This window comes from Ruditapes philippinarum, unplaced genomic scaffold (genome assembly GCF_026571515.1).
Source record: "Ruditapes philippinarum isolate M1 unplaced genomic scaffold, ASM2657151v2 ctg6614_1_1_1_1, whole genome shotgun sequence".
In the NCBI taxonomy this organism is placed as follows: Eukaryota; Metazoa; Mollusca; class Bivalvia; order Venerida; family Veneridae; genus Ruditapes; species Ruditapes philippinarum.
In genome coordinates, this window is record NW_026854842.1 from 26,273 (window position 1) to 43,189 (window position 16,917).

General features: G+C 32.5%; 1 protein-coding gene across 1 annotated transcript; it reads right to left on the reverse strand.

The window, feature by feature from the left end:
* Positions 1-1,979: 1,979 nt before the first annotated feature.
* LOC132741255 (uncharacterized) lies at positions 1,980-14,166 on the reverse strand. The gene is made up of 9 exons (XM_060729385.1): positions 13,950-14,166; positions 10,744-10,884; positions 6,909-7,394; positions 6,045-6,256; positions 4,911-5,472; positions 4,011-4,165; positions 3,140-3,332; positions 2,588-2,727; positions 1,980-2,012 (listed from the first exon to the last, which is right to left on the reverse strand). The coding sequence occupies exons 1-9, from the start codon at positions 14,164-14,166 to the stop codon at positions 1,980-1,982; spliced, it is 2,139 nt and encodes a 712-aa protein (XP_060585368.1).
* Positions 14,167-16,917: the final 2,751 nt, after the last annotated feature.

A 16,917-nucleotide genomic window follows, 5' to 3' on the forward strand; every position in this document is an offset into this window, starting at 1 on the left:
TAAGTATTATTCACACATTTAATGTGGATTGACATAAAAGGTTAGTGATATTATGAAAGCTAATTATACAAGCGTAGGCTAAAAATAGATAGGTCTAAGGTGATAGGCCACTTATTTCGAAAATGAAGGTAGGGTGATAGATTTATCGGCGCATATCTGTATCTATGTAACGGACAGACGGACGAACGACGGAGAAGTTATCCCTATAGCATATGTCGCCACAATGTTGTAGAGGTAACACAAAAAGAAATTTAATTTCCTTTTGAAATATTTTTTTAAACTGTTTAGAAAAGGGAAGTGGCTAGCCGTACAGGCCCGTACGGCTAGCCAAAAGTTTAAGCCGTGCGCGAGTCACGTACTCCAGGACACACTGTATTGTCAAGCCGTACAGCACATTTAAAAATTAAAGTTTTTAAAACAAGCGTATAAAAAGAACAAACACTCTTATTTGAAGCCATCCCTTTAATTTCCTCTTTCAAAAAAAGAAATATGCATCACAACAAGAAAAGTATAGTTCTGGCCACTGACCAATTTGCTATTCTTAAAAGATAAAACAGTTACACTGAAAATGACACAAATATTCAGATCATGTATGCACCTGCAAACGTATATTAGAGCCTTACAATTAAGGGCCACAACTCTTACTAAATGTAAACTTCATTTGAGGTAATTGTTCTTTAAAATGTGTTATAACATTAAGATACATAAGTATAAATGATGTTTTGATAAAAATATATTAAGAAATCAGCATGTGATTAAGACACTGGGTAATAATAACATAGAAATATATAAAACCAAATTCCAGGAGGTAAATTTGTGTAAATGCTCATTATAACAACTTTACACATGTGAATATTAGCAAAATATATTTTAGCATTCACAACCTTTAAACAAACTATTTTTTCCTTTTTCAACAACACATACATGAAAATAAATCCTGTACTGATAGAAAAAAAACAACTTTAATATCCTCTATATACTCATGAACATGTAAATTATATTATTATACAAAACAGGTTTTCAACTCTAATAAAAAAATATTTTATGATTTATAATAAAACAAAACATGCAAGTCAATATACTGTTATCGCCAATTAAAGTGTTTTTTTTAAAAAGTATTGATCTTAAATATTGCTATGTATAACTTACACCAAAGAGACTTATGTGATTTTCTTAACTTTTATATATATTTGTAATTGTCCTGATTTTTTTCTCTCTTTATTTTCAATCAATTCAGGACCAATAACTCCTAAAATACTTCATAAAAACGACAATAATGCACATGCTGTAATTAAATATAATAGTAAATTCATTTATTTACAAAGAACTTTTTGAAAAATTCCAAACTTTGCAAGTGTGTGCATTGACAGTGTCAGACCAAACATACATCTTACAACCAAAGGGGGATAACTTCAAGTTTCATAATATCATAATAGTAATAACATGCAATGAATAATAATTATATATTTTCTTAATGACATTCTCCCTATGTGATAAAATTTATATCAAACTTTGCTGGGTTTTTTCATACTGAGATTCTGTTATAGAAGATATTGACTTCCTCCAGTAATTCTTTCAAGACTTAGTTCTATAATAACACTTAACCTCCTGAATTTTTGTAATGGATTTGCCCTGCTGTGAGTTTGAAACAGTCTACTAGTATTCAAAGTTTAAGGGATTTCAATATCAAGATACAAAAAATTTAAACTACCAACAGCGTAGAGCCTGGTCAAGACTACATAGCCTGGCTTTTTACTTGTGTGATAAGCTAATCACTTTCACTTCCAGCTGGTTAAAGGTCTAAAATATTTCTTTCACAACAAATCATTTAGGTTGACTACAACTTCATTTGGGCAAGTTAAAAGATTGAAGGCAGATCAATTGTCAGACTTCTCTTTTATCACAGTCCTTTTAAGTCTGAAAATAGTAGCACCAGTCTGTCAGAATGACAAGATTAACTTGAATGTGAAATATCCACATCATAACTTAGCAGCTGATGAAAGAATCCATGTCTGAAATAAGATAAGTAATAATTAGAAATAATTATTTTCATTCATTATTTGTTTATGGAATAGAAATGGACTGTGTGGTAGGGTTTTTACAACACACCGACACGGTAAAGGTCAAATGGCGATTTTCCAGTCCAGTTGTACTGGTGGAGAAAGACCTCAGTTGCCCCTCTGTAGTTCAGGCACAAGTCGAACTTTTGACATTCTGTAAGACAGGGACTTTGTGTGTACATATCAGTAGTACTCTGACTCTAAAAAAAGCCCTTTAACATAAGTATTTATAAATGTTTTGTTGTTTTGTTTTGTTTTAAGTTGCACCAACACTTGGGTTATGGTGACTTTTCAGCTATATTGGTGCAGGAACTCCTCAGGGCATCCCTCCTTGCATCATTTCAGATATTAGCAGGCACATAAATAGAACCACCATCAACATTTCATCTGAATAACTTCCAAACATGAAAGGTCAATTTTTATCACACTTAAACTTAAAAGGTATAAAATTATAAAGAATCTTGTCAAAAAACAAGATTTTGTCTAATAAATATTCTGATTATTTTGGTATAAAATAAGACAAGTACCTGTCCAGTTGTATATTGCGAGGTAGAATCTGCCAGCAGAACTCTAGCTCCAATCACTGTATCATTCTTACATTGTCTACATTGTAAATACTGTATACAACATCCTAATGTCTCGTCATATACACTGTTCAACAATAATCCTGCAAATTATAATATGTATACAATCAATATGTTAGTAAAGACTAGCATTGGGAAATAAGAATTTTTAATGATGTTTTCTGTTTCAGCAGAACTTGTGATCATCAAAATGGTTTGTTTTGTAAATAAAATTAAAAACTTAAGTATTGTAAGCTAGCTGGGTAGCTTCCTCACAAATAATCTAAAGTCTGCAACGGTATTGAAACCCTATGCCTTAAGTGGTAAGCGCTTTGATGTCAATGACCTTAACCACTTGGCAACGAATGCCCCTTCAGTTGTGTTCAATCTTCTCTGTGTTCAATCTTCAACAATAAAGGTATTGGAAAAATCCTTTTCATTCAAAGAACAGTTTTAAATTCAAATGCAAAGTTACTTTTTTATAATTAATTAGACAAGCAAATACACGTTAATTACCTTTGTTATTTGTTTCAGATTCAACTGTTTGTAATTGGCAATCCTTGGTCTTCATGTTGGGAAAATATATCAACTCTGTGTTCTTCTTGAAAACACAAGACAAAAATTCTGGATGTTTTTTCTGCTTCTCATATTGACCTAGTGGTAACAACTGTTTACCACATTTTATGCATGATAAACACTGGTTTCTGGCCTGAAAGATAGGAAATGAAGCACAAAATTTATAGCAATAGAAAAACTGTTATAAAACATTAATTTAACATATATAAGTTTGTTTGGCTTTTTTTTAAAATACAAATGTATTCTTCTTCTTCTGCAGGTAGAGGTAGGAAAAGGAAAATATCTCGTTATGCACTATTCACTTCCTTGGGCTCTTTTTACCATTTTTAATTGCAGAAGCCCCTAGACACACCTATGTGCTTTATTGTTTATTAGGGCACCAGTCAGTAATAGTAGAGAAAGAAGACCTTCAGCATGCTAGATGAAAAGAGACTTCTTTTTCACACGAAAAACTTCACCTGGCAAGATTCTAAGCAACAAATCAACCACTGCAAGTGACAATCTTAATGAATCCTCCCCTCTTCTACACACTACTTGACATGTACTGTATAAGTGGTAAAGTTAGCAAGATGGAAATATTGGCGAATTTTGCGAATTGACGAAAATCGCTCAAATTTACTCTAGCATAAATATCAACCAACCTGTCATAAAATGCTACACTTGCACGATTCGCTAATATTTCCACACGCGAAAATTCTTGAATTTTTAATTCGCTAGCTTTTTGACACACAGAAATATCTACTTTATAAAGTTATTCATTAAGTGAAAGTAAAGAATTTACTATTATATCTTCATGCATTAAGAATTTTACCTTATTTTCTTTTTCATCAGTGTTTTCATTATCATCGTATGTGACACCTTTTCTGGACCGCTTTGACCACTCTTGAAATTTACTTGTTGATTTACGTTTCCTTCCACCACGTCTTCTGGTATTGAGAAACTCCTCATCCGAATTCACATTATTACCTTTATAAAGACAAACAATTGCAAAATATATGTAACAATAAGAGAAGAACAATGTTAATGACGATCATAAGCAAAGTTAATTTCTTTTTGAAAATTAAAAAATTTACATCAATTATGCTACTTTGTACCAGGACATTGTTCTAACCGACCTTCGCAGCTCAAAACAGTTCACTATCTATGGGAGAAGATGTGTAAGCAGCCGGATAGCTCAGTTGGTAAAGCAGCAGAGTGGTATTCTGAAGGTCCCTTTCTAGCTGCACATTTTTTCTGACCATGCAATGGTTTTTTCTCATATAATTGGGAAGAGGCATCCGTATCTTGATTTTGGGGAAAATTATCACTAAAATTGCTAATTTGGGAAGTAAAGAGGTTGGTTTAAGTAGAGATTTTGGATCAAAGAAAACTTCCTTTGGAAAAAGGCCTTGTATAAGCTTCTGTTATAAAGTTGAAAAATCACTGCCCTGTAACATGACTTTACACAACATTATTGTCTACAACTGTTCAAACTGAAAAACATATTAAAAATTTAATGTTTTTAGGCATTTGAAACTCAGTGGAGTTCCTTTAAGAACAAAGAACATTGGTACTTTTGCCTTTTTATTTTAAGGGCAATGTATATGTACAATAATGTTGATTCTAGATTGCTTTCCTAAAAGATTATTTCAATATTTCAAACATTTTGTATGAAATTTAGTGATTTAAGATTTATATACATGTAAAATAAAAACATGAATAAAATAATCACCTGAAGCCGATTCTCCATCTAATAATTCCTCAACAACATTCTTTTTATCTTTTGTTTCTTGTAGAACATCACCTGACTTCTTTCTACCCTGTTTAACTTTATCTACCACTGACATATCTACCTTCCCTCTTGTTGTAGACTTAATCCTTCCTCCACCTTTACTCTCTTCTTTAAAATCATCAGCATTATCTTTATCATCATTTACTTCATTAATATTAATTTCTCCATCAATATTACTATCTCCATCTTTTGAAGTTCCCTTACAGTACTCAATCTCAGATTTAAGCGTTTTTGTAGAAAGTGAATTCCTTTTCTTGAAAATTGGTTTCTTCTTCGTGCTATGTTCTTTATCTAAATCAGCAAGGTTATTTGTTTTATTTACACAATCAGGAGCTGGTACATCTGTCTGGCCATCTTCAAAGAGTACAGGGGATGTACATGTTGGCTGTAACTGTCTTATGGTTGATGTAGTTAGAGGATTTTGTGAAGTGTTTGACATAGTTTGTGTAAAACTACATGATGGTTCTTCTTTCACAGAGTCAGCAGTTTCTGTTTTGATTTCCTGAAAAAGTAACATTACTATTATAAAATCTAACATGTTTTCTTGTATAAATCCTATCACACACGCACACACACATGCACCCACTCTCACACAAATACTATAACAATCTATAAAGATATTATTCTGCTTTTAACAATATTTTTTGACAAGAGCACCACAAAAGTGGGGCAATATGTACACCTGTTTGTTTTATATTTGATGCAAGCATAAATATTAAATGACAAATTGGAATTGGTGATATATAAACAGGAGCAATTTCAGTCAAGAGAAGTCACCCGAGAAGAACCATTAATATTGCCTTGATCACAGCGTCATGATTAGTTAACATGAAGAAGCTAGAAGAAGACAGTTAACAACATCCAAAGTATTTCTCATAATAAATCAATCATACTTCAAGGAAATTTATAAGTGAAAGTAAATTATTGCAACAAATCTTAACATAATATGATAATGTGATATTTGATCTGGAGTTTATATTTTTTTCAGCAAAAAAAACCTCTGAAACATTTAAAGTTCATCTAAATAGTTGATCTTAATATTTCTTCAATTCATTTATGTGATTAATTAAAAACCTGTTCAGATTGTCTCTGAGGTGTAACAGCTGCAACTGGAACTTTAGCTGGGGTTTTTGGAAGCTGGCAAAATTTTAGGAACTTGTTCTGAGGTTCTGGATCTCCTGTAGAGGAATCAGGTACCACCACTTCCTGTTCTACCTTGACTGGTTTTTTGTCCGGCTCTGTTTTGACTGTATCTAGTGTTTTAACTAGACTGTCATCATTTTTCTCTGGAAATGACATCAGTACATCAATTTATGTCTAATTTCAGTCCAATTAAATAATATATTGAAGATATCATCATTTCTTATTACTCTTAAGTATAAGGTATTTTATAATCAGTGCTTGAATTTACACTTTTTTGGCACTTGTTATAGATTTGAAAATTAGCTCACATACGCCCTTAAATAACATAACGAAGACTTTTAATTACCTTACATGAAAAAAACATAATGTGCACACAACCACAAAATTAAAGTCTAGTTTAGAATCAAATACATGTATATTCTTATTGCAACACCACATTCATTTTTATTATTTAATATTAGAACCTCTGTAAAGGAGTAAAATTCATTTGCTACAATCATCTTTCCAGAAAAATGTTAAAAACAAATTTTCAATGGAGGCTGCTGAATACATATCCAAATGCAAATTTGCCTGTAACTTGTACACAACCTCTTAACACAAATCAGTGGATAATGTTACCTAAACTAATCATGGGTTTTGTTTCTAACCAAATATAAATCTAATTGATGGAGTATCTAAAAAGTTAATGAACAGGAATGATATGTCTAAAATCACTATGACAGAGAAAAAGCATTCACTCTAACATAATGTAGACGTTTGAGCGTTCAAAAATATAAAAAGAAATAAATGAAATACCTGTTTTAATTTTCCTTTTCGTGTTAGGTTTAGATTTTCCTTTTTTGTTTGGTTCAATCAAGAATGCCCTCTCATTTTTCTCCCCTTTATTTACAACAACATAGTAGGCCTGATTTCGTGAGGCTTGACTTGAACTAACAAATTTCTTCAGTTGTTCTTCTGCACTAAGTGTGCTTGACCCAAGAGTAAACACTATATCTGCTTTCTTTTCTTCTTTAGACACATTTTCTGATTTTATACCATCAGTGGAATTGATTTTGTCCAGCTGATTACCTCCCCTAAAATCAGATTTTAGACTGGTTCCTGGCATGGTGGCAGACTGTGGCAATTTGGTTCCCTGCACCAGAAGTTGAGCCATTGTCAATAAAATACTTTCATGTGGATTTGTTCCAGACATGTCTAAAACCACTTGTTGACCTGCAGCTTGAGTTAACGGTAGAAATTGAGGGATCATGGCTGGAATCTGGGCTGTCATCTGTTGATTGCCTTAATCACATAAATCAGCAAATAAGATTTGTGTTTTTTTGAACTGTTCAGTAAAAATCTGAATGATCTGAAAATATTTTGTGCATACAAAACAAAACATACAGGTTTCAGAAGCATTAACAAGCAATTAACATTTTCCTGCAAAATTTCCTTGTATCTAGAGAAACAGAGAAGATGAAGCTTAAAAAGGACTTCGTTTTAAATTTAAAGAAACTCCATAAAATTAAGGTTCAAAAGCCTAAAGAGATTAAATTTTAATTTCTTGCAGAGATCGACCCACTAAGGCACTAAAAACAGGAAGACATGAAAAATATTATATGTATCTTACACCGGCTGCCAGTACAGACCAGAATATCTAGCTTGAGGGCAACTGTTTACGGAGGTAACGAGGCTCTCCCGAGTTTCCGCTAAACAGTTACCCCGAGAGGTAGATATGTAGATATTCCCGTCTGCACCGACAGACGGTGTTTGATTCTCCTTCTTGCATATTACATATTAATTATTTTAAGAACAGAAAATTATGAAAATTGATATTCTCATTACACACTTTTTTTCTGGATGAACTTACAACTTCATTCATTACAGTTAAGTGACGTCATCCTAAGAACGCAATTAATTCATAAAAGGTGCGCGGCAATGACGTCATTTTAAGCATGTGACTTGTCTTACATGGGCGATGTAAGACAGGGTTTTCTAGCACCGGTGTAAACGGCAGATAAATTCCTGTCTGATAATTATGCAAGAAAATTAAGAAATATATACAGTTGTTTAGGCAGTAGCGGATAGCTAAGGAGATCGACGCTGCTTATGTCTTTAATAATAATATTCAGAAAATCAAATTGATGCCATTCAGTAGTCAAACTACTTCCCTTTTTAAAATAAAATATTTTTAGCAGTATCTTTGACATTACATGTAGTACTCTTTGTTTATGTTCGGCATATAGTTCAGGTAGTAGCGGATAGCTTTGGGGAGTATGGGATAGGTAGGTGAAGGTCAATGAGGGCGAGTCTCAAAACGTTCTAAATTTAGTATTTACAAAGTACATGTCACAGAAACATGTTTTGGGGTTACTGGAATGAAAAATGTTACATTTGATAGTAATCTTTCAAATTTTTCTACAAGTAAATAAATATATAAATAAATATCTGGTCAACAACTTATGATGCAACTGTGACATGTAATAGTTTGAACATAGCTATAGTTTACCATAGTTATTTCTTTAAAAAATCTATAATTATATCAACCATAGTAAATAGCTTTATTTATTTAAAAATGATTTATTTATTTTGTAACATCACAGTATACAAGCAATGATAACTGTATAATATGTTGCAATTAAACAAATTAAAACAATATCTGATGAATTAAAAAGTAAACTATATGTTCTGATTACATAAATTACAAACATTTTGCAATAAACTTGAGCTGAGCATGTGTATTAAGTAAATGAAACAACAAAGTTCAATGAAAAAGAGGTCTGTTTTACATTAAAGCCATTATTAATCTTATAACCTAGTTGAAAGAAGTGGTAATAATGATGGTATATTCAAAGTATCAATACAACTGAGTTTAAATTATTAAAAGATAGAATAAACAAGCAATTATCATAGTATTGCATGCAATCCATAAGTCCCCTACCGGTAAGAGCCCAAGCAACATTCTATGGGCCATTGGCCATTCACTTAGGTTCCTATTTAAAGTAAATTTGTTGAAAAAGTTCTTTAAAAGTGATCACAGGAAATAGTTTTTATGTACAGACAGACTGAAAGACACTCTAAAGTTATTTTTTAAAGATCCCTGTTAATCAAAATATAACATTTTTAAAATCCTATCATGATTGAAGAAGTTGGTGTAAAAATTACCAATTTCTCAAAAAAAAGTCTAAGTTCAAAAGGGGCATAATTCTGGAAATAGTCTTGCTAGAGTATTGAACACTCACAAATGTTGAGTGACAATAAGAAACATTTATATGAAGTTTGAAGTAGATACATTCAGAAAAAGAAGTTATTAAAAAAAACAATGTTTTTTCCATGAAAATTTCAAGTTCAAGGGAGGTTATTCTGATAAATTTTGTGCTAGAGTTGTAAACCTTGTCACATATGATGTGGTTGATGACAAGCAACTTATATTTAAAGTTTGAAGAAAATACCTTAAGAAATAAAGAACTTATAGTGAAAAAACTTAAAAACTAGAATCAGAAATCTTGAAATTCAGTCTATTTGTTGCCATAGCAACCAGAATTTTCAACATAGGAAGATAAGAAAAGGATGTGAATAATTTCCATACTGCCATCTACCCATATGTCAAGTTTCATAAACATATTTTCAGTACTTTTTGTGTTATCACTGGATCCAGGTTATGTGTAAAATTTGCCATATTTTCAGTCTATTTGTTGCCATAGCAAGCAGAATTTTCAACATAGGAAGAAAAGAAAAAGACGTGCATAATCTCCATACTGCCATCTATCCATATATCAAGTTTCATAAAAATATTTTCAGTACTTTTTGCGTTATCGCGGGATCCAGTTTATGTGTAAAATTTGTCATATTTTCAGTCTATTTGTTGCCATAGCAACCAGAATTTTCAACATAGGAAGAAAAGAAAAAGACGTGCATAATCTCCATACTGCCATCTATCCATATATCAAGTTTCATTAAAATATTTTCAGTACTTTTTGCGTTATTGCGGGATCCAGTTTTGTGGACGGACGGACTGACGGACGGACAGACGGACGGACTGACGGACGGACAGACGGACGGAGGGTAAACCTAAAGTCCCCTCCGGTAAACCGGTAGGGGACTAATAATATTATACCATTAAAACTGGGATATTTTTTTGTTAAAGTCTATTTTTAATCCACTTTTGACGGCGTTTTGACACATAAAATAAATTTTGAGACCACCCCTAAATGTAAAATCCGTTACTGACAGAAGCACTTGCTATTCATTTTCAATAATTTTTAGTGTCAGTAGGCGTTATATCTGTAAAAGCTTTTGCAAAATTATAAACAAATGATTTTTACACCAAATCATGTCAATATTTCATTACTTTACTTCAGGTGTTGATCAATAGTGTTCTGTTTATTTCTTGTGGAAGCGCTTATAAACAGTCTGACGGTGACAACATCTGGTTACCTCGTTCTGATTTATGTAAGAAAAACTCGCTGTGCAATTTGAAATAAATAAAACAAAATAAGCCAAGGATGGCAAATTTATCTCTCTTTTTGATGGTATATTTGTATATTTTGAAAAAGGCATATTTGATGGAAAGGAGCATTGTTACTGCCATGTTATCCGCTATACCCTAAAATCCGCTACTGCCTTAACAACTGTACTAAAAGCTGTGTACATGCAGCATCGCTCGTAAAAGAATAATTCTCTATCATAATCCTGCGTTCGTAACGATCTTTCATTGCAGCTGGTTTGCTACCCATGTTCACTGTTGGAGCCCAGTCCCGATTGTCTCTGTCATAGAGATCAGCTCTTTTGCCTGAAAAATATTGAATGGAATAAAAGTACAAAAAAAAACCCCACGATATTTGTGCATTTGCACTTACAGTGTAGGACGCAGTTCATAAGTAAATGTCTTCTCTACGTGTTTATAACTTTTCTTCAACTTATTTAGTTATTTTTGTTTCATATCCTTATAAATATTTTTCAATGGAATTAATTTGTATTCACCGTGTAGCGTTACAGACAATTATGACAAAAGACACAATATATTTTTGTTGATAGGTTTAAAAATGAATGCCGAACTGACTGGTGCAGTTGACCATTTACCCTTTTATACTCGGGGCCATTAATCTCGCGGTATCACTAAACTCGCGGTGTTTACAAAAGCGCCACCTAGCCGTTGTAAACATAAACAATCGTGACCCGATTTCTTCACGCTTACAAAAGAAATATTTTTCATCAACATGCCGCCAATTTGGGTAAGTAAATATACACAATTAATAATATTTTAACGTTTTCAAACAAAACTATCAATAATTTCACTCACATGTTCCTGAAAATAACCCAAATCCAACAATGACATCCATCGTCTGTCAAACAACTGAGGCTCAAAGTGCTAAATTTTATGCAAATTAAGTAGACTGTGTCCAGGCCACTAAATTTGGTGTGAAACCACTAAATATTTTCCATCATTAATATATTTTAATGAATTTATATTTCAACAAAAATTAGCTTTACTTATTTGAGTTATTTCCTCTGGGATAAGTTATTTTTTTTTTCAGGACTTAAAAGTGAAAACTATCACCGGTAGACAAAAGCCTTATGATAGGGAAAATTTGCAAAGGGCATACCAGGCTTACCTTAATGGAGCATCAGTGTATAAAGCCTCAAGGATGTTTGGGGTGCCAGAGAGCACTCTTAGAGATAGAACAAGAAATAATGTTGACATTGATTGCTGTTTAGGGGCACCACGTCTCTTCAGTGAGGCTGAAGAGAGACAGCTAGTCCAACATATTGTTTATATGTCGTCTATAGGTTATGGTTATGGCTCCAGTGAACTCCGAGTTATATCAGCAGATTATGCCAAGTCAATTGGAAAACTTAACATTAAAAACTCCCTAAGTAAAGGATGGGTGCAAGCGTTCATAAAGAGGAACTCGGATGAATTAAAAGTTGTGAAACCACAGAAGTTATCCCTTAATCGAGCAAAGAATGCCTCAGCAGAAGTTATCAAAAACTACTTCAATGAGCTGTCCACAGTATTAAGAGAAAATGACCTATTAGACAAACCTCAAAATATATACAATGTTGATGAGAGTGGATTCTCAACTGAGCACAGACCTCCAAAGATTGTCTGTGGAAAGCAGTTTAAGCCCCAATGTGTGGTATCAGAAAAATCAAAAAATGTTACAGTAATTGGATCTGCTAATGCCATTGGAAATCATATACCCCCTTTTTATGTCTTCCCTGGAAAACGCTGGATGGATGAACTTCTTGAAGGTTGTGCCCCTGGATCTGATGGAGACATGTCTGAGAGTGGGTTTGTAAACCGTGGGCTGTTTGAGTCATACATGATTAACCACTTTTCAAAGCATGTCAATCTTAGAAATGATACTAAGATTATTGTTTTATATGATGGATGCAAAGCACATATCTCCTTGACTTTAACAGACTGGGCAAAAGAAAATAATGTTATTCTCTTTGTACTGCCGCCACACTCATCTCATCTTACACAACCCCTTGATGTTGGCATATTTGGCCCTATGAAGCGCCACTTTTACAGTGAATGCAAATTATATATGCATGCCAACCCAGGACGGTATATTTCCAGATATGAGGTTGCAAAACTGACTGCCAGGCCATATGCTAAGGCTTTTTGCCCTGACAATATTATACATTCTTTTAAGAAAGCTGGGATATATCCCTTTAATCCAGATGTGATATGCAATAAGCAAACTGCTCCAGCAGAGATATACCAATCAGAGCATGCTCCCTGCACAACAGAGGTGGAAAATGTAAGTTCACAGGTTATTAATAGTCCTGTTGAAACTGCTTCCCCTGAAATATCAACTCTTGAAAAAGGAAATCAATTCCTCAAAAGTAAAAAAATCACAACCACAGTTGTAAAATCAAGACCAAAGAAAAAATTTATTCCTCCAAAAAAAATTATTGGAAATCTTCATTCTGAAAAAAATCAGGAGATTCTTAAAGAAAATCATGACAAATCAGGAATTAAAGAAAACAATCAGGCAAATAGTCTGAAATCTGAAAAGACAAAAGTAAATGCAAATGTTAGTCAAATAAAAACTAACCCTAAACCATCAACATCAGGACTAAATAGTAACAAAGGTGGACCAATAAATCTTGATGAAAGCACTGAAAGTGAGGACTCCTCTTTAGAAGATGATTCTGAGCCCTGTTGCCAGTGCAAAAATTCTTTTCCACCACATTTGAAAGGATATCCAGGTCTGGTAATCCTTAAGTGGGCTCAATGTGACACATGTGGTCACTGGGTACATCTCACACACTGTTGTGAAATATCAAGTATCAGAAGAGGTGTCAGTTTCTTCTGCAAATGCTGTGAATAAATTAAGACTGTCTGTTAAAAATGCAAAAGTTTTTATGTTATTGTTGTTGAATTTACTAGTTAACTTGTTGTGACAATGATATGATTTGAAGTTCTTCCTGACTTAAAAAAAATAGTTGTTTTTAACCTTACAATAGACAAATGTGCTTGTATACCAGTCTACCGCGAGTTTAGTAGCCTCCCCTGATTGCAAATGGCTGCCACAATATGACATTTGGTGACCTAATTAAACTGTTACTGAGTGACTTCTTCGTTGTACGAATGTGTCATTTTGAAGAAATTGGATGAAATTTAAAGTTTCTGAAAACTATTAGATTTGGTAAGTTTATTTACATAAATTATTCGTTGTAAAAGCGTTATTGCCGCGAGATTCGTGGCCCTCGGTATACATGGAGTTTAATCATAAAGTTTGAAAAAATAAATACATTAAGCCCCAAAGATCTATGCACGATTATTATAATTTCATGTAAAATAAGATAATTATTTCAAAGCGTTTGATGATGAAATCTATTTACCTGACAGAAAATGAGCTGAGCAAACTCGGATGTTTTTCAGGTTTTTCCCCGAGAAATCTTGGTCTAATTTTGCTAACAAAACCATTCGTCTTTCTTCTGCATATTTCTGCGTCGTTTCACCCTGGTTTACAATAACTTCAGACAACCTGTAATATGACAATTGACTTTCTCTATTTGATCTGTTATGACACCCGTTAACACGACAATAATTCACCATCTTGTAAAGATTTTACCAATAATGTTGATAGCGAATACCTCCAATATGGCGGACACAAAAATATCCCGCTTTCAACACTGTTTATGATGACTGTGATTTTTGTATATTTGGAGATTTTAATGCAAAAAGTGGTAGACTTGCTGACTTTACAGACTTAAATAAGTACATTGCTGATAGGTTTTTTGATAACAGTACAAAACAATTGATTGGACAAAGTCGTCTTATTGAATTAGGATTTCCTGTCGATCGTTACTCGCGTGATATGCATAACTGTAACAATTATGGTAATAGACTTCTTCAAGTTTGTAAATTTACAGATGTCCATATTGCTAATGGTCGATGTGGTGCTGATGCCTATATAGGAAAATGCACAACTACAAATACTAGTCTGATTGATTATGTTTTATTGTCTGCTATTAACTTTCCTAAAGTAACCCACTTTGATGTGACAGATATTAATCCACTATTTTCTGGTGTTCGTTGTGGTATAGAATTATGTTTTAATATTATTGGAAAGGATCTTACTTGTAATGTAGATAATGTAGTTTTGCAAAACGATAACAATGAGGCCATTATTAAATCAACATGGGATAAAAATCTGAAGGATGATTATATAAATCAGTTTGATAATATTGATACAAATAATATTACAGAAGAAATGATTAAAATATTAAATGATAAGAATTATAATGATGAATGTATTAATTCCTTGACTGAAAAACTGTCAAGTATCATAACTAATGCTGCTAAAAGGTGTAATTTAATACAAGAAAAAAAATATTTCACAGAAAGAAAAAATGCAAACTTGACCAAAAATGGTTTGATAAAGATTGCTCGAAATTTAGAAAGGAATATTACCTAAGCAGAAATACCTATAGGAAAAATAAAACCGAAGGTAATAAAAACCTTATGATGATAAACAGTAAAAGATATAAAAAAGAATTAAATAAAAAGTTTAACAGTTTCAATGACAATGTCATAAAAAAACTGAGAGGATTAAAGCATAGTGATCCTAAATCTTATTGGAGTTTATTAAATAAATATTCTTCTGATAAAAAAGTGATAATAAATAAAATAACTAATGAGGTTTTCCATGAGCATTTCAGTAATTTGAATGCAGATATTTTAAGAAATGAAAATGACGTAGATAATTTTAATGTTAACAACTTACCAATGTTTAATGAGGCACTGAATTCGCAATTTACTGAGCAAGAAATAGATAAGGCTATAAAGGCGCTTAAGAATAATAAAAGTCCATCTATATTAGATAATATTATTAATGAGTATCTCAAAAATGCTCCTGATTATCTGCTGGCTGTACTTACGATATTTTTTAACATTATATTAGACTCTGGTATCTTTCCGGATGTGTGGAGCAAGGGAGTTATCTTACCATTGTATAAAAATAAAGGGGATGTTAATGATCCGGATAATTACAGGGGCATAACAATACTCAGTTGCTTTGGAAAACTTTTCACTTCGGTACTTAATAACAGATTAAATGACTTCTTGGAATCAAACAAAATTCTATGTGAAGAACAAGCAGGTTTCAGGAAGCATTATAGTACTGTTGATCACATATTTTCATTAAAACTTCTAGTGGACGTATATCTAGCACATGGAAAAAAATTGTACATGTATTGTGCATTTGTAGATTATCGCAAGGCCTTTGATTCTGTAAATCGCACTGCCATGTAGCATAAATTATTAAGTTACAATATTGATGGGAAATGCTTTAAAATAATACACAATATGTATGACAAAGCTAAGTCATGTGTTAGTTCGAATAATACAATTTCAGATTTTTTCACTAGTCATACTCGAGTAAGACAAGGTGAAAACTTATCTCCAATATTGTTTTCTCTTTTCTTGAATGATCTAACTAATTTTATGTCTGATAAATATGAAGGTTTGCAGTTTCTAAAAGAACATATAAATGATATGTTAAGTGATGATGAAATGGAAGTTTATCTTAAACTGTATTTACTATTGTATGCGGATGACACTGTAATATTGTCAGAGAGCTCTCAGCAGCTTAGTTAGCATTAAACGCTATGTCTGACTACTGCAAGCTTTGGAATCTTGAAGTAAATACAAATAAAACCAAAGTTATTATATTTTGGAAAACCAAGAGAGGTTTGCGTAATATGCCTAACTTTCACTATGAGGGGACTGTCCTTGAAATTGTTGAGCATTTCTCATATTTAGGTGTCCAATTTTCATTTAATGGTAAATTCAGCAGAACTAAAATATTCCTTATTGATCAAGCCCGTAAAGCCATGTTTTCTGTAATTAGGAAATCTAGGATACTTAATTTACCAATAGATATGCAATTACACTTGTTTGATACAATGATAGCACCCATTTTGTTGTATGGGTGTGAAGTTTGGGGTGTTGAAGATGTGAGTGTTGTGGATAAATTTCAATTAAAATACCTAAAGATAATTCTACAGTTGAAACAGAGTACTCCAAATGCTATGATTTATGGGGAGTTGGGTATTACCCCACTTTCAACACAAATTAAAAGTAGAGTTCTCAATTACTGGGGTAAAATAGTTAATTCTAAACATGATAAGATAGTCAGCATTCTATATAGAACAACTCATAATTTATATACTCTGAATAATATTAAATCAGATTGGGTCTGTTTTGTTCGAAATAATTTAAATGATCTTGGATTGTCGCATTTTTGGATAAATCAAAATGTGGAATCTCCTGCTTCATTCAAGAATACTGTCAAATTAAGATTGC